The sequence below is a fragment of the Branchiostoma lanceolatum genome, chromosome 3 (assembly GCF_035083965.1).
Source record: "Branchiostoma lanceolatum isolate klBraLanc5 chromosome 3, klBraLanc5.hap2, whole genome shotgun sequence".
Classification (NCBI taxonomy): domain Eukaryota; kingdom Metazoa; phylum Chordata; class Leptocardii; order Amphioxiformes; family Branchiostomatidae; genus Branchiostoma; species Branchiostoma lanceolatum.
This window is the reverse complement of record NC_089724.1, coordinates 18,591,100-18,612,138: the sequence shown is the minus strand read 5'-3', so window position 1 is coordinate 18,612,138 and position 21,039 is coordinate 18,591,100. Positions and strand designations below refer to the sequence as shown.

General features: G+C 42.0%; 1 protein-coding gene across 5 annotated transcripts in view; it reads left to right on the top strand.

Annotated features, from left to right (window-relative positions):
- LOC136430805 (cilia- and flagella-associated protein 46-like) overlaps window positions 1–21,039 on the top strand; it is a 35,597-nt gene that overhangs the window by 13,909 nt on the left and 649 nt on the right. For 3 of the 5 annotated variants that reach the window (XM_066421769.1, XM_066421767.1, XM_066421764.1), the window contains 33 exons: window positions 139–368; window positions 467–542; window positions 760–867; window positions 1,088–1,250; window positions 1,973–2,313; window positions 2,821–3,021; window positions 5,049–5,263; window positions 5,833–6,061; window positions 6,396–6,530; window positions 6,978–7,181; window positions 8,895–9,017; window positions 9,195–9,345; window positions 9,621–9,766; window positions 10,610–10,756; window positions 11,790–11,939; window positions 12,195–12,338; window positions 12,604–12,774; window positions 13,080–13,169; window positions 13,867–14,049; window positions 14,247–14,344; window positions 14,598–14,695; window positions 15,188–15,378; window positions 15,664–15,779; window positions 16,327–16,523; window positions 16,783–16,865; window positions 17,056–17,116; window positions 17,580–17,615; window positions 18,341–18,440; window positions 18,639–18,751; window positions 18,945–19,026; window positions 19,407–19,543; window positions 19,858–19,967; window positions 20,711–20,810. In XM_066421769.1, coding sequence (XP_066277866.1) covers window positions 139–368; window positions 467–542; window positions 760–867; window positions 1,088–1,250; window positions 1,973–2,313; window positions 2,821–3,021; window positions 5,049–5,263; window positions 5,833–6,061; window positions 6,396–6,530; window positions 6,978–7,181; window positions 8,895–9,017; window positions 9,195–9,345; window positions 9,621–9,766; window positions 10,610–10,756; window positions 11,790–11,939; window positions 12,195–12,338; window positions 12,604–12,774; window positions 13,080–13,169; window positions 13,867–14,049; window positions 14,247–14,344; window positions 14,598–14,695; window positions 15,188–15,378; window positions 15,664–15,779; window positions 16,327–16,523; window positions 16,783–16,865; window positions 17,056–17,116; window positions 17,580–17,615; window positions 18,341–18,440; window positions 18,639–18,751; window positions 18,945–19,026; window positions 19,407–19,543; window positions 19,858–19,967; window positions 20,711–20,810 — 4,729 coding nt within the window. The remainder of the gene's footprint in view (window positions 1–138; window positions 369–466; window positions 543–759; window positions 868–1,087; window positions 1,251–1,972; window positions 2,314–2,820; window positions 3,022–5,048; window positions 5,264–5,832; window positions 6,062–6,395; window positions 6,531–6,977; window positions 7,182–8,894; window positions 9,018–9,194; window positions 9,346–9,620; window positions 9,767–10,609; window positions 10,757–11,789; window positions 11,940–12,194; window positions 12,339–12,603; window positions 12,775–13,079; window positions 13,170–13,866; window positions 14,050–14,246; window positions 14,345–14,597; window positions 14,696–15,187; window positions 15,379–15,663; window positions 15,780–16,326; window positions 16,524–16,782; window positions 16,866–17,055; window positions 17,117–17,579; window positions 17,616–18,340; window positions 18,441–18,638; window positions 18,752–18,944; window positions 19,027–19,406; window positions 19,544–19,857; window positions 19,968–20,710; window positions 20,811–21,039) is intronic. The other 2 variants (XM_066421768.1, XM_066421765.1) reach the window with 2 other exon arrangements.

The following is a 21,039-nucleotide window of genomic DNA, read 5'->3' as shown; positions in this document are numbered from 1 at the left end:
GAAAAAAAACTTTGCACTGTCATGACAATAGCTGAAATCAAATTCAGACTGAATGATTGAGGTATTTCAGTCACAACTTTTGTTGCTAGTGTATTTTGAAAGTTTTTTGAAAGAACGATTTTGCTCCTGTATTCCTAGGATAAGGAAGAGAAAGTAGAAGAGAAAGAGCCAGACGAAAGTAAAACTGCTCCAGCCCCAACCCCCGTCTCGACCACGCCATCCTTTGGAGACCCCTCGGAGGACCTGACCCTGAGGGCGTCCATGTACGGTGTCGTTTTCCAGTCTTACGCAGATCGTGGCCAATGGGAGGAGGGGCTAAAGGTCATGGATGAAGCAGTCCGAGTTATGCCAAGAACCAAACACAGACTGTAAGCTTCCTTCATTACCTTTTTGAGTTAATTTTGCAAATATGGTGTATCTCTGGTACAAAAGATTAATATGTCTTTTTTTCACCATTGTTCAACAGGCTCATCTTCCAACACCGTGTCCTGACCAAAGCCAAGCTGGGCAAAAATGTCCAGATGGACATACAGAAGTTTAAAGTTCGTATACCCTAATCACCTTGCAGAAGTTGCACTTGAATTTGTATTTGAGTCTGGTATTTCATGAATTTTAGTGGAACTGTTGTTTTATGTCAACAGTTCTCTAACTTGTAATATGAAATTTGCACATTCTACAATTATATTTAATATGCCCAGAAAATGTTAGGCTTTTTTTTATATGACTATGGCTTTATGACTTGTATTTTGTGGTGTACAGGATGAGAGTGAAGCCTATGTGGCTCTCATGTGGCACCGAGTGGCTAAGAACTCCAAAGAGCCCATGGAACAGCTGGCAGCATATCAACAGGCCATTGTGGCACTGCAGGTAAGTTATGCAGCAACATCAGCTTGAATTTGACATTGTGGCTCTTTTTAAAATCTTTCATGGCTTTGACCTAAGAGGCTAAGTCAAAGTCTATACTCTTGCTTGACAATGAGAAGAAATGAGCTTATCATTTCTTACATTTAAAGTTACATGTAAGAAAGACGCAAACCAAAGAAAGACATTCAGTTCATCCAACACATTTTCACTGATTCTTTCACAGACACCGTCTAGCGAGTGGCAGAAGATAGACTACCTGATAGAGTTTGCTGAGTGGCTCTTTACCAATGGATTCTCCAAACAAGATGCTCAGGACATGCTGGACTGGGCTGCTGACATTCTACTCAACATGCAGTTTGGACCACAGTTCAAACCAGAGGAGACAGGTACCCCTATGTTCTACTTTGGATGCATGGATTCATCACTAGCAAAAGCAAAAACTTTGATATTCATTACAAAGTTTCTTCTTCTCTATGTTTAAGTCTTGCAAACTCTTGAATTGCTGTTTATTCTATGAGTATTTAATGCAAAGGGATATGTTAACTGTGCTTTATATCATACATAGCTTAGCGGGCCAATAGGCTAGCTAGGCAATATGTTACTAGTTTAGCCTAAAGCCCAGTGATGGCATTAACCTCAACTTTGATCTTCAGTTACTGTTCCAATTCACAGTTGATGTTGTAAGATAACCTTAGAGTCCTGATATTGATATATTTGTACTTCCTTTTGCTTTCAATATGCAAGGTCGTCAATGGAAATCCTTTGGAAGAATTTTAACAGGTACAGGAGCAACAGTGGACAAACTCCAGTGGGCATTAACACCCCGTGCTTGCACCCCAAGCAGAGGTTCACAATGTGTACACTAATACAGGATACATGCATGGATTTTCTGAATTGCTTTACTTTTATCACATGATTTAGATGGTCAAAGTTTTATTCTTAGTGTTCCATACCCAAAAGAATGATAATCAGTTACAGCTGTCGCTGTGGTAAACACAGAGCTTATGCCTCTCACGGTAGAACTGTCTTAAGTGGTGGTGTGCACAGCACAGTTTGTAGAGTAACGAGCAGTTCTTCTCTCATAACACGTCTGTCCTATTGTTCACAGCTGGAAGAAGCTCTGCCAAACGGCGTGGAAAGGGCAAAGGTAAACAGTCGCCTCCTGCCACGGCAAAACCCAAACCGCCGCCCCAAGCACAACCTTCGCCCAAGAAGAAAGAAGGGGAGGAAGAGGACGGTCCTGACCGCTACATTCCCGTCAGCCGTCCCTCCCAGATCGGCGTGGAGGTCTCGAACTCGTCGCTGCTGTTCACTGATCTGTGGCAGACACGACAGCTGGAGGCTCTGCTGCGGATCCACGTCATGCTGGCAAAGGTTGCTGGGAAGGCATCTCCGTACTTCAAGGATTTTGCTGTGATGGCATACAGATACTGTATGAGGATATGGGAGGTTTGTTCTGAGCATAGAGCAGTCCCTATTGTCAATATACCATTAATGTGCAGCCTAGCATTTATGTACAAATGTGTTTGTAATCCTAAGATTAAGATGAATAATGTTAATTAACTGTAGACATGGCCAGGAAGAATAGTTGGCATGCATTGTGTTTTGATTTCTGTTAATAGTACTTAGCATACAGTGTCATCTTCGCTTTATGACATATGACCTCCCTGCTGAAGTAGCCTTTTGTCACCAACTTTTTACTGATTATGGGGTTAGGCAGCAGGGAGAAGGATCATTAGTTATTACTGCATGTGTCCAAGAGTGCAAGTAAAATGGAAATCATGTCAGCCTTCATAAAACTTTAAACCCCTGACAATACAACAGTTACTATGGTAACCATAGTTTAAACTTTTATTAAGGCTGGCATGACTGTTATATTATAACATGGACCTTTAGAATTAAATTCGTCAGATACAGGTATATCAAAAATTTGTTTTCTCTCTTGATTTTTTTCAGGCATCATTGCAGTCTGTTCCCCATGTGATAAAAGAGATGGCCAGGTTAGGCACAACGTCCCAGTCAGAACGCCCTGCATCACGGGGCAAGGGAGACAAGAAGGACACGCCCGCCAAAACAGACAAGCCCAAAAGGAAGGGACCAGTCGAGGCCATCCCAGCCACGCTCGAGGACTGGGCATCGTACGACATTCCTGAGGAGGTGTGATAATATTATACTGTCATGGATTTAACCTTGAAGTTTGCAGTTACTGTAATTACTGTATTAATAACATACTGTTGGGCGCAACATATTGTGTTCGTATGGTTTCTTTCTCCTGTCAAATCTTGTAATCGACTCAGCTCGGTCGTCCCTGCACCAACTGAGCTGAAATTTGGTATACAGGTAGAGTGGGTAAATACCCTGCTGGCAGTATTTTTTAATTTTTTCGATATTGACCTTGAAAGTGATTTTATTGAGGTTTTTCTGACCAAAAACGTACATTTTGGCCTCCTGTGCTCTGGAAATACATCCAAATGACCTGAAATTTGCTATGGTGGTACATTGAACAAATATCTAAAGAATCCCATTCGCACTTTTGGCATACAACACTTCGAAATACGATTTTAGAGGGTGTTTTTGGGAAGAAGATCGGCTATTTTCCTCATATGGGGTCACTGACCTATAGGTCACATCTTTATTCATCTGGCCGGGTGGACTAATTTGGTCAGCCAATGAGAGAGCACAGATTTATCAAGCTCAACCTGATTGGTTGAAATAGTCAATCTAATTAGGGGCACTGACAGGTGCAGGCACAACTTCATTACTCCCTGGCTACCATCCTTGTGTTGTTATTGTTGTGTCCTACTGAAGATAAGTGCAATTGAGAAGGTTCAAAACTTTGTGGTATTTTTCGACACACACGGTGTTTTTCTTATTTTAACACTGCATGGAAACAAAGATTTCCACAAGTTTGCAAGCTTGGACACTATGGTGAAACCTGACATTTCCTCGCTATGTACACAATTTTTCTACCCCTGTGTCTCCAAGATTGGACACCAGTGCAGTGCGCACAATAGTGCACACAAAGTGTCCAAAGTTTCCCACCTTAGGAAACATCCCGTGTCGAGACGTTGACAATAACATTAACAATAACAATAGAGAGTTGTGAAGTGCGTGAAAATTTACCTTGAGCAAGGAGGCCCTTGCTTTGAGTAATTGTTGAAAGTTTTTGGCTAAAAATGACGTAAACCTAAGAATTTTCAACCTCCTTGCGTAAACCCCTGTTATATGTCTACACTATCGGGCCGCGAGGAAGTCTTGAATATCAGCGCTGATCAATAGCGCATTAAACAAAATGTATGGCGTAGCGTTGTACTAAAAAGATAGTATTTTCATCGCAACCACTGGCACTTGTTTAAAAAAGCCGAAGATTTCACCACACACAATCGTCTGCAACTTGTTTTGTTTGTGGTAACGTTACCAGATAGTCGGCTTGATGGCGAAGTTTTGTTGGTCGCCTTTTTGCATATATTAACAGTGTCATGCCAGCGCCATATTGCATTATCGGTCCTACATTTACTTGAAGTAAACATAATTTACTCTTTTAATACGAAACCAACTAGGATAAATACCAAGTACATTGAATTTCAATTATCCATTCAAATACCAACATTGCAGACATACAACAAACGTTAGCCTCTATGCCACAGTAGCTTTTTGCATGGGGAGGGAAATGGGGAAACATGTTGCATTTGCTCCCGCAAATGTTGCCTTTCTAGTTCACTTTAAGTTCACGGTAGCAAAATTTCACAGTGTAAGAAAAAGGGACATTTTCACTGAACTTTAACTTCACGGTGGTAGCAAGTGATTTACAGAAAGGATGTGTGGAGGAATCATAAATAGGTTTTTCACTGTGATGATAAGTTCACGGTCCAGAGGTGACAGTGAAAACAGTGAACTTAAAGTTACAGTGAAAGAAACAAGAATTACAGTATTGTCACTTTCCTCATTTAAAGCCACATATAGATATTCCTAAGATTTTTTACAAGTTTGAATTGAAAAAAAATCCTAGTATTTTTTTGCGTTGCTGGCCAGATATATGTACTTGGAAAAAAATGATAGTTAAAGTCATTCTTAAGTTCCAATTCTAAGTTGTCTGACAACTTGATGTGAAATGGATGGAAGATCTGTCTTCTCCATTTCTTTTTTCTTACTCCTTTCTGTTCCTCTTCGAATGCACCACCCAGGTGAGGGAGGCCTTCAAGCATGACAGCACTGGTGCAGGTGTGAACAAGACCACCATCACCAAACCCACTCTGACTCTGCACTACATGGAGACATTAGCTGACCAGCTTCAAGAGCTCGGCTACAACCACCTGGCCCTGCCGATCCTCACCCTGGCTGAGGTTATTGGGGCCGATGTGCTGGGCAGTAAGGCCATGTCATCTCTCTGGCACACCAGGTAGGGATGAGGGACATTGATGCTCAGTCATGAGTGCTATTTTTTTGGCAACACCACAGGAGTGAAGTTGCTGCTGGAGGTGTTGCCACTGATTATAGTTGTCCAGCTGTTACTACAATGTACCACCAAGAATGTACCAAGAATTCTATCTCTGAAATAAAGTTGGGAAGGTTGAATGTATCTAGTGAAAGATTTATTATTCATATTTACAGACTTGGATCCTTAACCTTGCTTATTGGTATCTCAAATAATTGTAGAGTGATTTAACAGTTTGTCCACCTGACTGGAACTGTAATGTGGTCTCGTAACAACTCTCACTGCCACCAATAGCTGCCCATTTTACCACACTTTGGTAGCATATATGTGGCATTGATGATGATGAACCTAATGACAAATGATTTTTATTTCCTCAGGCTGCTGGAGACCTGTCTGGAAATCAATCTGTTACCAGCATCAGGATTTAAACATGTAGAATATTAACATGTATAGCAGCTTCCAAGACTGAAGGATCATCATGCGATGATCTCTTTCCTCTTGTGGTCAGTGACAAATGATTTGTGTTTCCTCAGGCTGCTGGAGACCTGTCTGGAAATCAATCTGTTACCAGCCGCAGGGTTCCATGAGCAGCAGGCGGGGCCGGCCATCGCGGAGGAGGACCAGGCCGTGTCGCGCGAGGAGATCGCCAAGTGGCACGAGCAGCAGGAGCAGGTCCGCCGCGAGGAGCTGCGTCTGCAGCAATCCCAGGAGGCACTGGGCAAGTTTGTACCTAAGACGACCACCAGCAAGGAGGACTCCCAGGTAGATGTTTTTGTTTAATTGTTACATTTCTTGATGTTTGATTCTAAACTAGACTGAATTTATTTTTAAACAACAAGCAGCTTCCGATCAGTGCTTCCACATCTGTCCTGAATCCTTCCTGATTTATCATACTTTTTTTTCCTTCGAAAGCAAAGGTTCAGGATATGAATTGTATGATATCTTATAAAAACGTGCTATAAATGAAATGATACCACAACAGCAAAAGAAAAGAAAAAACATTCAAAATTGCTTTAAGACCTACTGCTTTAAAACGTATAAGACCTATACAATTTTACTGATGTATACTTGATGTTTCCCTGTTGCCCTATATCAGGAGACTGCGCCACCATGGACAGTGAGTGGGGTGAACCTGCGTGAGGTGTGGACAGACAAGGCAGAAGTGTTGCTGACACTAGGCTACTACCAGGGGGCCAGGACCCTGCTGGGAGAGGCACATAAAGCAGCAAAGGTGGGAGACATTTGATAAGATCGGTATTGTACTTAATATGTAGTGTTTGTATTCATAATTATCTTTAAGTTAGTGTTTGTATTTTCAAATATTTAGATCACCAGATTGACTGTAAGAAAAGTGGAAGTCAGAAACAGGACACTTCTGTTTTGGATTACTGCAGGACTGTCCTCTCAACCTTCCCCCTTCTGCCTAACTCTGTAACCAATAGGAAATCGGGTGCCAAATGGCTACTTCAGTTTGCTACAGGGAAAACTATAAGACTTAGAGAGGCTTTTTGTTAATGAATAACATCATTGTTTAATAGACTATCATTCTATCATAGACTAAGTATATTTTACATGAGACTCTTCAGCTGTGAAGTTTGTTTCCAACAAAGAGGCAATAGTACTTTAGAACCGTGCATAGTAATTCATCTAAACCACCTCCTGTTTCCCACTTATCCAGACATTTGGTGACCAGCGCACTGAGGTGAGGACTATGAAGAACCTGGCCAGACTGTCCATCCTGGAGGCTAACCTGGGACAGGCCGTCAGGTTACTGCAGGAGGCTCAGGCACTGGGGGGTGATGAGGAGTTCTGGTTCCAGACTGTCCTGGACATGGCAGATGCTGTGATGAGAGAGGTGGACTCAGACACTAAAGCCAAGAAGGTGATAAAAGCATGTTGCATGTTTAAGCACAATATGGTGAACAGGGCTCAAAATCCTGGATACATAATTTCTGCATGCAATATTGCAGCTGTACATCTAATATTTGATTATGGGCAGACTGGTACGCCTAGATATTTGTGTAAGATTATGTAATATGTAAAGGTTCCAATTGTACTTATGTATGTTTACAGTAGCCTCTACCAGGCTCCGCGGGATGGCTGGAAAAATAGTAGAAATTGGCCTAATAGAGTGAATAGTATGCCAAGGGAGTTAGCTACAGAGAGAGGGTCCAATCTGCCATCCACGGAGCCTGTGAGGACTCGATTAGAAGAAAGGGTATCAAATTAATCCCCCGATTATCTGTACAAAGGAACTAACTCAGCGCTGAAGATCATTTAGGTCGTAAATCGCTCAGCGCGCAGTGTGGCGCGGCCGGGCGTGTGTGTAGGGAAGCCAGCTGTGTGTGGGACAAAGGTCATACGCGGGTGGCAGCAGAACGCACCAAAAATTATATTCTGTATCAAGATGCTTGCATTCTCAGTACTTCCTCGCTAAAATATAAAAGAAACATTTTCATTTGTTGAACAAATGGTCTAGAGTTGATTTTTTTCTGCAACAAAATGTAATATGTTTATTATTTACGAGATAGTTACGTTACTGTGCGGTTGATCTGCAGCGAACGAGCGGGGAAATACGGTAGACATTTTTTCCTTGTTGAATTCAGCCAAACTGCGCATTTTAGAGGCTTGTGGTGGCATCTAACGGTGCGGGCTAGTTGAGGCAGGACGGTGTGCCCTGAAAACAAAATGTTTTACCGGCCCCCGTCAGAAGTCCGACGAATACAAAAATCTCCACGACGGCATTGGGCCGAGCCGGGCCGGGCCCTGCCACAAACTCGTAGCAAAAAGCATTCTTTTTGGTCCTTTATACCCACGCGGCGCACACGCGTACAATCAACTACCATCGCAGTACAAAAACTGTCACAGATAACTACATCAGAGGACAAAAAATATCGCTTAAACTACGATGTAGGCACTGGTCTGGACCGTTATGACTTCAAACTTTCGTGATCTCTGACACTTCCTGTCCACATGTTCGCTGGTGGGCTGCTCCTGTCCGGGCCGTCATGGGCGAGTCGGAAAGCAATAAAAGGATTATTTAGCTACTTCGCACCTATTAGATAGCGATTAATAGACATCAAACGAAATACCGAGTCCTCACAGGCTCCGTCCATCGAAATGGAACCTTACTGTATAGCGGACCTACCCTGTATAGCGAAGTACCGCGGCTGATTTCTACTATTTTCCCAACGATAGGACGGAGCCTGGTAGAGGCTATGTTTACAGCACATTCTTGATTTTGATTGTCAGAAAAAATAATATTACATCAAAATTTGTTGTATGAATTGTTTAGATTTTTGAAGATATTACATCTGTTCCAAAAAAATAATGTTTTTTCATATGTTTGCTGTGTTTCTAAGTTCTGGGTTTTTACAGTGAGAGGTGACCTGGAATCATAACACAGAGAACATAACATACTAGTAGACTATATTCTGTCATTCACTGCATGACCACCATTATTTCAACCGTGAACTCTTGTGCTGCTTGAATGACTACTGGAGTATATGCTAATGTTTGAAGGACATTTTCTAAAATGAAGAATCTTGTGTACATTAAGCAGCAACTACATGTTTTTTTTCCATCCTCAACCCAGGCAAAGAGTATCCTCCTGCATGCCATCACAGTGTACAAGGATGTGCTAGAGAACCGCTCCACTAAGGCAGACCAGTTTTGCTACTTTGTTGCCAGTTTTGAGGCAAAGTTAGCCACCATACAGGTCAGGACACCTAACTCTCTCTTTTTTCAATTTCGATTTCTATATTAGTCATATGTAACTATTTGTTTTGTTTTTGTGTATATTGTAAGGTTTTTATTTTCATTTGCTAGATGGGAAGATGTGATTAAAACTTAAGGCCACCATGACCTGGTATCTCTACATTTCCTTGCTCCTTAGCTTGAGGAGGCCCTGGACACAGACACCAACGCCATGCAGGACGAGCCTGTGGACATGAAGGAAGTGCTGCGACTGTTCCAGGGCTGCGCGGAACGGCTGCTGACTGCAGGGTATCCACGCAGGGCTGCAGAGATCATGCAGCAGCATGCAGGTGTGGTCACTGGCAAAACTTAAGGATTCAAACTGAATGTGCTTGAAAATAGGGCTAGTTCTTAAAAATAAGGCTCAACTATGTGCGATCTAAAGAAGCATTGCAATTTTCTATAGATAGAGCAATCTTAAATGCTCTATATATAGAAAATTTCATACTTCTTTTGAACACTTTACTTCTCTTAAGTGTGGGTATGAAATAATTGCAGACTCTATAGCTAGAGAAGAATTTGTACTTTAAATTTTATAAAAATCTGTTTGTCTGTTTACCTGCAGGTGCCTTGCGTCAGCTGGCCCGTGCTGCCACCATCCCAGAACAGCTGCACAGCTGTCTGCTGGAGGGTCGCAGGGTCCTGGGACATGCTGTCAGTCTGATGGTGGAGCTGCTGCAGGATGTACAGACTCTTACATCTCTACATGAGGTAAAACTACAGACTCTTACATCTCTACATGAGGTAAAACTACAGATTCTTACATCTCTACATGAGGTAAAACTACAGACTCTTACATGTATACATGAGGTAAAACTACAGACTCTTACATCTCTACATGAGGTAAAACTACAGACTCTTACATCTCTACATGAGGTAAAACTACAGATTCTTACATCTCTACATGAGGTAAAACTACAGACTCTTACATGTATACATGAGGTAAAACTACAGACTCTTACATCTCTACATGAGGTAAAACTACAGACTCTTACATCTCTACATGAGGTAAAACTACAGACTCTTACATCTCTACATGAGGTAAAACTACAGACTCTTACATGTATACATGAGGTAAAACTACAGACTCTTACATCTCTACATGAGGTAAAACTACAGACTCTTACATGTTTACATGAGGTAAAACTACAGACTCTTACATCTCTACATGAGGTAAAACTACAGACTCTTACATCTCTACATGAGGTAAAACTACAGACTCTTACATCTGTACATGAGGTAAAACTACAGACTCTTACATCTTTACATGAGGTAAAACTACAGACTCTTACACCTTTACATGATGTGAAAGTACAGACTCTAACACCCTTACATTATGTAAAAGACGTTAGTACAGACTCTCACACCCTTACATAAGATGAAACCGCAGACTCTCACACCTTTACATGAGGCACAGACAAAATCTGGCTCTAAGACTGTCTGTGATTCCCATATGACCGATGTATGAGGATACATGCCATTGAGACCAAGTGTTCTTAGTTACTGATTGTCTCTATCATCATGAGAACTAATCATGCTGCTCTCCTCACACAGACCCAGAACATGAGCCTGCCCCTGCAGCGTGAGGTGGCAGGGCTGAAGGTGAAGTATGCCGAGCTGCTGGGGGAGATATTTGAGGCAATGGCCAGAGAAGACAGAAACAGGACCATCATTGAGGCCAGGAAGGGGTCCTTACAAAGGGTGCGTTTTAGTTTGGAGTTCTTGTATTCACTTAAAAGCTTAAACTTGTCAGTCAAAAATGTACACTAAAGCTTTTTCTTACTGGATAGTGGAGACATGATACAAAAAGTTAGAGAGCTGTTTTGCAGCACAGAAAAAATAAAATGATGATGATTGTGGATTAATTACAGATAGGAATCTTTGTATATAGCCCATGATGATGAAGGATAACAATATCATTCTTAATTTGGTAACACTGTAAAGAAAGAGAATAGTTAACATACATCAACTTACATTATGGTTGAACATTGTTCTCTGACATCCTTTGACCAGGTGGTGAACATGGTATATATGAAGAAGGTATGGATAGGATGTACTGGATGTATAGCACCTAGACTAGGTTATCCTGTAACTGCACAACCCCCCGTGTTGTGTGTGTGAACATGTAGTTCAGGTGAAAGTTTAAGGTACACATAGTTGGCCAAACAGTGATCCATCCTGACTCATCCCTATCAGCACATGAAAATTTAGAACCAGAAATGGTGATGTTCACATGTGTCAATCAGTAAATTCTGTTTCCTTTTAACCCATTTTTTTTGCTCCTTGAATCCTTCCTGGTGTTTTTTGTTTCTTTCTTTCCCAACCACTGTTAGGTTTCCCAGTGTTCAAAATGCACTAATTCACAGGGTCTATATTTGTATGCTTCAAAGAGTTATTTACTTTACATGAGTAAAAACAAAAAACTAAGTTTGCATTTTTTCACAAGTTGTTGTAAAAAAGCTTTGTAATCTTTGAAACAGAACCCAGTGTATTCTGATGTACAAAGATGCACCACATGTACAAATTTTATGTGTTTTTTTTTAAATTTTGTATTTTCGCTAGATTTGAGACACCCTTCTGCATGGCTCAGTGTCCTTAACAATGGCTATGACCTTTTCAATGACAATGATTTTAGTTGCACGGAAGTGCTGTACTCTGATCAAAAAAAGAGGAACCACTCCACGGTCATATCAATAAGGTGTAATCACGTCATGTGGCTATTGTAACTCCACAGATGGTAGAAGACTACATCCGGTCCACTCCAGACCCCCATGGAGTGGAGAAAAAGTGGGGCGCAGTGACTGCCACCCTCCCACAGTCTGCCATAGTACAGCTCACCGCAGCACACAGTCTGGCCAGGGGCTACACACCTCTCAGGGCAAAGGTAAAAACTCTCACTCACTCACTGGGAATTATTTCTGGATGTTTCATAGCAGCAGATTAGCAGCATGTTTGTCAATAAACCCCAGGCAGACATCTTCCTCAGGAAGGAGGCTTGATATGCTTATTCAATTGAGGATGCTTTTTCAATATTCTTTTGTTTTATAAGTTAAAGCTTTGCAGCAGAGTCATTCTGTATTTACTCCATAGATTCTAGTACTGAGCAGTCAAACAGAGTCCTCTTGTATTTGCTCCACAGAGCCTGTACCTGATTGGTCGTGTGCTGAGTGTGCTGTCAGCCCACCTGAACCCTGACCACCCCTCCCAGCAGTGGGAGCTGCAGTACCTGGACCTGAACGCTGTCCTACCTGACAGCACAGGCAGGATTCCTGAGGAAGAACAGGTCAGGAAAAACTACATCATGTTAAAGAAAAATGTCTTTACTTCTAGTTTTCAGCTGCAGTCTCATTTGAGTGGAAAAGGATGGCAAAAGAAAAGAAATTGATGACACATGCATACCTACATGGCAAGGCATCACAATATTCAAAAGCGTAAAAAAACAAATGTTTTTATCTTGAATGCAATTAGTATGATTTTTTGGAGGGGTAGGAGAAGGATGGGAAATTCTGTTCCTTTTGAATATGAGTGTATTGTCCAACCATCCCCAGGGTGAGGACGAGGCCAGGACAGAGCCACCAATGTCAGACAGACAACAAGCCAAGTACACACAGCAGGCACGGCAGCTGAAGGGCGGCTGGCAGCAGCACCAGGCTGTCCTGGCACAGGCTAGCGAGGTGCTGGTCCAGTGCCTCAAACTCTCCCTGCAACACAGATACACTGTGAGTACTGCTGATGTCAACCATGAAAGGCCAAGCATAAACACAAGAAAGCCATTATGATAGTATCATTAAAATACAGTGCTACCATCATCATGGAAAAGACGGAAACAGAGAAATAAATTTCTAACTATTATCTATAAACAAATAACTATTCAGACTTTTCAATTCAGCCTATCACACTATTTTGACTGTATCATGCCCTTGGTTGTAGTATCAGCTGAAGTGCGATCTCTGTATTTCTAGTATTTCTAGTAGAACAGTGCTATGATTTTCCTGATATGCTGTTCTCTGTTCTGTGTGTACAGGACATAGCGGGGGCAGCAGCGCTGGAGCTACTGGAGTGTATGGGACAGTACGACCCTGCATCTGCCTCACAATACCTCGCACTCTTCCAGGTACAGTCTGTTTCTAGTTATTATTGGTACTAAATGAGTTTCATAGTAAGTATTGCCCACAGTACTGAATATAGTTCTACATCTAGCTCTCTGTATTGCCCACGGTAATGAGTGTATTTCTCATTTTGAGTACTGTCCATGGTACTGAATGAATTGAGATCACATAATAAGTGCTGTCCTTGGTACTGAATGTAGCTCTCACTCTTAGTATTGTCTATGCTACAGATTATTGTTCTGTCCAGAGTACTGAATGGAGGGTACATGAAACGTACTGTCCATGGTACTGAATGAAGGTCACATAATAAGTATTGTCCTTGGTACTGAATGTAACTCTCACTCTAAGTACTGTCCATGATGCAGAATGTAGTTCTGTCCAGAGTCCTGAATGGAGGGTACATAATAAGTACTGTCCATAATGCAGAATGTAGTTCTGTCCAGAGTCCTGAATGGAGGGTACATAATAAGTACTGTCCATGATGCAGAATGTAGTTCTGTCCATGGTACTGAAGGGGGTCCATGGTGGTCACATAATAAGTACTGTCCATGATACTGAATGAAAGCCAAATGGTGCTGAATGCAGTTCACATAAAGGATGCTTTTTGTGGAGAGTTGTTCGCTGTGTGTTTTTGACTTCTTGACCTTGTGCCACCATTCATATACATGGATAAAAGATAAACTAACTGTCTGTTGTCCTCAGAGCTGCCACATGTCCCAGACCATGTCAGAAGTTCTGCAGAAGGCCCAGCTGGATCCCAGCATGTCCCGCCAAGCGGCGCTCATGCACCAGCGAGCGTACCTCCTGTCCAGAGACGTGTCCACTAACCTGGCCCAGGGCACGGTCATGAAGAACATCGTCAGCACACTCAGCTCCAAGTCTCAGGTAAATACTTCAAATTGTTGGATACTTTGAATGTTGGCCTTTAAGGTTACAATAATAGAAAGATTTATAAAGTGTAATCAAGTGTGTACCTTCTGAAACTCAGGTATGACTTTATCTGTATCCAGCCACTGTGTACCAACAATGTAAGCTGCAGCCAGTAAGAATGATTGTTTACCTCTATCAATGTCCTCCCGCAGGCATGGAAGAGACTGAGTGTAGACCTGGCCCATCTGGACCTGCTGAAGGAACTCCCGCCGAACTTCACCATCTTTGTGTTGCAGCACTCACCTGACAAGTAAGCACTTCTACATTTCCAACTCTACATTATTAGCAAAGCTTTTGGAGCGAGCTTATTTGAAATTGAATACACTTTCCAGGGACTTTTTTATTCAATGTGTTGTCTCCATTTCCTTTCTTATGTTATTGAATGGATTTATTCCAAACTCTTCTCACCGAATCACATTAAGTTGATCCAGACTTTAATCAGTTGTAAAAACTAAGTCCCGTTACCCTTCCCTCCTGCTCTAACATTGTGTTTGCATATGTAGATGCTTCCTGTACGGGTCTGTGTTGGACAAGCCTGCGCAGGGTAAGGGCATTGGAACTGCTGGAGACAAGAAGGGAGCAAAACAAACACAGAGTTCAGGTACTTCCACTCTTCATGCAAATATATGTGATTTAGCTCATTCTGATTTCCCTGTTGTTCTTTTCATGAAAAAAAGATGGACTGTGCTTACCATATATTCTGAAAAAGCCTCTAAGTTTACTTCAACAACAAAATGTTGTATTTTAATTAGAGACAAACACATGTTTTAGTTAGAGACATACACATATTCTAGTTAGAAACATACACAATATTTTAGTTATTAGACACATATGCAATGTAAGAGTACACGTCACGACCTAGTGATAGAAACAGTGATGGACGTAGGAGGAGGCAAGTGGTCCATAGAATATCTCAACTCCATCTTTGACTTCTGCAATCCCTGATGACATTTTAAGACATAGTACGTTGTGAACATTGCTGTCAAAGTGTGTTTTCTTAACACTTCCAACTGCATGAATCAGACCAACGTATACAAAGATATTTGGGCCAGAACAGAACCTGCTGAAATATAACTGTCCTATCTGTCCCCAGTGATGTCCCGAGCGAAGGTTGCTCGGCAGGCGGTGCACCCTGAGACGGTGGACGAGCTGCTGGGGCGGTGGCGGGAGTTCCGCAGCGACGTGATGCAGCTGCTGCTGCGGCAGGAGGGCCAGCGCACGCAGTACGTCCAGAGGATGAAGATGCTGCAGAACATCGACTCAGACATGAGGGTTGTTGGCAAGGTAGGAGAAAAAAACATGTCAAAGACAGGCTGTCGAGGAAATTTAAGACAAGTTGGTTACTCCAGGTCTGTGATGAGAGTGGGTAGAAATGTTTGAGAAAAAGTTATGTGCACAAACTCAAAGCCATCATAACTGACATTGTAGAAAAAGAGCTCAACCTTCAAAGATGGGATCGATCTGTAATCATTCACTAATGGCAACATTCATTAAAATCAAGGGAAGATCTTAAAGACATCATGATTATTGAATCGTCCCTGAAAGACAGATGATGTGCCATTGCTCCAGGGTTCAGGAGATGACAGTTTGGAGGAGTGGAAGCTCCAGGAGCGGTTCTCAGAGCTGGTGGGACAGATGGAGGACTACCTCAAACCCATCATCTCACAGTTCGATGCTATCTTCAGGTGGGTTTACTGCATGGACTGTAGTATGATAGTCTTCCTTATTATTACAGAGTGTAGGAGTTGACTTTCAGAAAATATATTAAACCTTTAAAATATAAGAAAGACTAAAGGTATACATTTTTTGTATATATTTCACACAACTTTTTTTGCCAATATTAAGACATCTAATTCCATGTCATTTTCATTCTAGCTCACTTGACGTATACTAGCATATCTGATAATGTTGCAACAATTAATTCAGATCTTTTTCTTCCCACTTATTATGTTCCATTTTGCTCACCCCTTGGTAAGTCTCATGCCTTTTAGAAATCAAAGAGGTGATATGCATATAAAAGGACACACGGTGAAAGGGCATGTGAAAAGTCGAAGGTCACACTTGACATTCACATGGGTGGTGTTCTAAAGAATGCTGGTGTAAATGATTAAGGATCAATTTGACATACTAAGTTATAACCATTGCAGAAAAATGGTCTCTGTAATACTGTAAAGTGGGTACTTAATCTGCTTTTTTTGTACATTGAAACTAAAGCTGACCTTTTCCCAACAGGCCCTCTACCACTGCCACTGTGGCTTCTGGCTCCAGCAGTCAGACCCAGGACGACTACATCCTGCTCCTGGCAGACCAATGGTTGATGCAGCTCCCCCTAGAGGCCTTGAACATACTGCAGAATACAGGGATCAGCTCCCTGTCCAGAGATTTCTCCCTGCAGATGTTGTACCACAGGATTCACAGGGAAGCAGAAGGTTCGACTATTTGCAATTGTATTTGTATTCAATGTAGATGTGGATGGTAGGGTAAAGTGGGCATCTAAGAATGGACAAACATGGTATCTCTGTTGTTGAAAAACTATAAACCATTATCTCAAAGCTTATAGGGTCTCGACCAGTGACACTGTTGCTTTTGTGACAAATAGACCTGTATGTTTCACATGGTGCCATCAATTTTGTGTACATATGATTCACCGTGACTCAACCTTGTCATGATTTGTGCCCCTTGGTCCAGATGAGGATGCACGGAAGGACCCCGGAAAGGCACCAAAGTCTCCACCTAAGAGCCAAAAGGGAGACAAGAAGCCTCCCAAGACTGTAGGTTTTGTTTTGTTTGTTTGTTTTTGATTGTCCATCATCATGTCTCAATCTCTCACAATCCCTGCATTTGTACCACTTAAAGTTGAAAAGATATGTCTTAGGTTTTCAGTATGTAGTCAGTTGTCATAAGCGAGAGCTTCTTTTATAAGCAACTCATGGATTTTCACGCTTTTCTCCAACCTTCCAGGCTCCCATTGACAGGTTCATCCCACCTGGCTGCCTGCCCCTGGACACCTCCATGGTCAAATGTATCCTTTTTAGTTTGGCCATAATCAATATCCTCATGTACCATGTATTCTTTCCTATCGTGTGTAATGTGGTGCGTAGTAGAGAACCAGCTGCTACTTTGGAACCCAGACACAAGGAGAAGGATTGGTCGACCAATCACAACACTTAAGAAACTCAGAGAAACTGAAACTAATCTAGAAGGACAGGAACTTCTCTCTGCAATGAACGACAAGCAGTTCTGGAGAGTAAACTTCACTCTAGTTCCAGTTCTATTCTATAGTCTGTTAACCCCCTAGTAGGGGTATCGCACAGATGGGGTGAGGCGCTTGCTGCACCTCGTAAAGAGGAGGACCAATGATGATGATGATGATGTGTAATCATTCTTTGTAAAAGCCACTCTCTGCTGATTTATACTGTGACTAATGCAGATTTAGCTTAATACCGGTATGTACAAAAACATTTTGATTCCTTAATGATTCAAAGATGTTGTTGATCCCTATGAAGAGTGCTCTGAAACAGGTGAGTTGCTTCTGTACATGCTTGTATAGATTCTGAATCGGTTTAATATTCAAGAAAAAACAAGTCCGAGCAATAAATGATGTATGGTAATATCAACTTATTGTTACCATCGCTCAAAAAGGAAGCAAGAATTATGGTTTCTGAAATTGTCTGTATACCTATTGAGGACTAATAGAAAAGGACATTGATTTTTATATAATTATGCACACAGATGCGCCACAGTGTGGCGTCTGTGTAGCACAGTGGCAGAGTATCCGGCTATGAACCAATAAGACCCAGGTTCAATCCCCAGTGGAGTACCCAGACATGTCCGGACATGCACTCAGACGTTGTGCCCTTGGGAAAGGCACTTAACACACATTTCCCATGTCCTAAGCCCAGCAGTAGGGTTTGGGTTGGCGTTAGGAAGGGCATCCAGCCGTAAAAACTCTCGCTACAAAAAAGGACTTGCACTTGATGAGGAGTTCTGGGGCTCCCCCATCCATGTGCAAGCACGTCTAACCCCCAGATGATGGGGAACAAAAGACGTTAAATTGGATAGAGAGAGAGAGATAGAGAGATTGTATGCAGAAGCACTGCAAGAACTTTATATATTGCCTGTGTATGAAACCAAAGATATCGCTGTGACATATTTTGTAATTGTCATGGATTTTCAACTTTAAGAGGGTGCAGACAGCTATATCTTCCTGGTACAATTGATGAAGTTGCTATCTTTTAAATCCTAGAGGAGCATCGGCCCATCCAGATCTTCTCCGACATGATGAAGACTTACCCACAGCTGACTGGGCGTTGGGAGGGTATCATGGGTGAGGACCACATACCAAGGTAAGAAATAAAATCTGAAACATACACAAATGATACTTCAGTTCATATCATACTTCATCAGCCTCACATGTTTTGGTATCTTACAATAGATTGTAAGTTACGATTTCTCCCACCATTTTGTGACAGATTCAGCCAGCCATCTTTGCTGTTTTAATTGTCACACATAAACTACATGTACTTTTCCTGCCTCCTCTGTAGCCTTGGTGAGTGGGAGAACCTGATGACTGATGGTTCAGGGTTTGTGTTCTACGGGATGGAGAGACTGGCCTGTTACCCTTCTTCCATCAAGCTAGCTACCATGAACCTGCAAGGTAGTCATCACAGATACAGTTGTCAAACGACGATGTACAAGCATCTTGAATGATATACTGGTCAAAATGCCTTTTTCTATTCCAAAGTTTTCTTCTTGATGAACAATTGTTTCAAAGCTGTTGTATTCTGATTGTCTTTCTTTGATGATCATTCCAATAGAAATTAATGAACTGATATTGATTTTGTCTACAGGCTGCATGCTTATGATGCTGCTGGATCACACACAGACCAACAAGAGCTTCCGACGACAGTCCAAAGCAGATGTGCACAAGAAGTAAGAGTTCTCTAGTCAGGTCAAAGAAGACTTAAAGTCCCTTGTTTGTCTTATGCTATTGTCTTAAGTTGAATTCAGTCTTCTACTGAACTATGGCTGCATTACCAATCAACTATGAAAATGTCCTTATAATAATACCATTTTTGCACAACAATTGTACAAGGTACAAAGTATGCATCTTCTGGTACTTACAGTACTACTTTACTTACAGTTCTATAAGGCTAATCTATCTGATACAAGAGTGTATAGTATGGGATCATGAGCTTTTATAATCATTGGAAGAATTTCTAACGTCTAGACATTATAATGAAATGAGATTAGGGGAAGAACTTTGAATTTTAACAATCAAATAAAGCTGGTATTTCTGTGCCCCTCCCCAGCGCTACTCTGTTGTCCCTGGAGAAACACCTGGAGACGGCCATGCTGCTGAGTCTGTCGGGGGTGGGCTGTGTCCTCACCAACCAGTGGCACTGCACGCTGGAGGAAAACGCACAGAAACTCAACAAGGTCATGAAAGGTACAACAACAGGACGGGATGTCTGCTGTTTGTGTTGGGTCTTGGTTTTCATGTCGCTATTCACAAACACATCAGTCTGTATCAGATATCAAGATGAATATTCCTGTTGTTTGTAGCATTCCTTTAGCATGATGTTTCATACATTATTCTAGGCTACTATCAACTTCATGTCAGACCCTCTTCCAGGATTATATCCTTTTCATCCTTTCATTGATTTCAAGGCAAAATCTGCCTGTCTGGTAACCTGTACCCCCAGGAATATCTTTGGAATAGTGCTAACTTGCTTCTGATATGTTATCTGTACCTTTCTGCAGACCTGTTGGGAATAGGAAAGTCCAGTGGACAGGCGGTGAGAGGTCTGTTCATCCCACATCTCATCAAGGAGGAGAGAGAAGGAGAGGGGGAGGGGGCAGAGGAAAACAAGGTCAGGTCATGTTACTCATTGGAGTCATTACACACATGTAGGAACTAGGCTTAATATTGCACAGTGCAGAAGAAAAGCAGATCTACAGAAAAAAAGCATGCAACAGACCTGAGTCAGCTTACAGATGTGCCTTATGTGGCAGAACTGTTTAGCCATATCCGATGCTGTAGGGTGAATCGGGATTTGACCACAGTCAATATTGACTGACAAAGGCCATATATATGTCTTATTTTTAGATTTCTCAGATCTATTTGTTAGAGGACATTTTGCAGGTTGTTGTCCGATGATGGACATATCTTAAGAATGCCAGAAGACACACCTGCACAGAAAGCCCTGGAATTCTCAACATTGAGATCCAACAGATACAAAGCATGCAAAGGAAGACACTGCATGAACTTACTCAGCATGCTGAAGGGAGACCTCAAGCACAGAGGGCGAGGCCCTCCCACAACAGGAAAGAAACTCCGAGAGCTAAGGGAGCTCGCAAGATGCAAGGACACGTGGAAGAAGATGAAGAAAGACTGAATGCAGCTGCAGGACGTTTCAACGACTGCAGATGCAGAAACCAGTGGATGATGATGATGTCCGATGATGATGCATGGGAATGAGGAAGATACTCTCTGGATGAATTTGTCCCTACGTTCCAGAGTCAGGCAACAAATATGCTGGACTCTGATACACATATAAAACTAACATGTAGAAGAGTTATGTTTTTCAAGTATTTCAATGACTTATGTTGGCAGGCATTAGATGCAGCCATGGGAAAGTCAGCAGGAGAACCAGGGACTGCCTCAGATGTCCCCCCCACCAGGGAAACCCTTCCCCCTGCTACAGCTGATACAGGTAACAAACATCTCACCTAGGCAGCAGATAGGGTTATCATTATCTTTTACCGATAATCAGAAACACAGTTGACTAATCCTAACATTACCATCTCATAGCAGGCTCAGTCAACGGATGTGACAACATGACTTTTTTTTCTGCCAGAAAATTCTATGCAATATTTTTGGCCAGACAATTCTATGCAATATAGCACAGTTGTGCACACTCAAGATTTTACCTGTCTGCATTC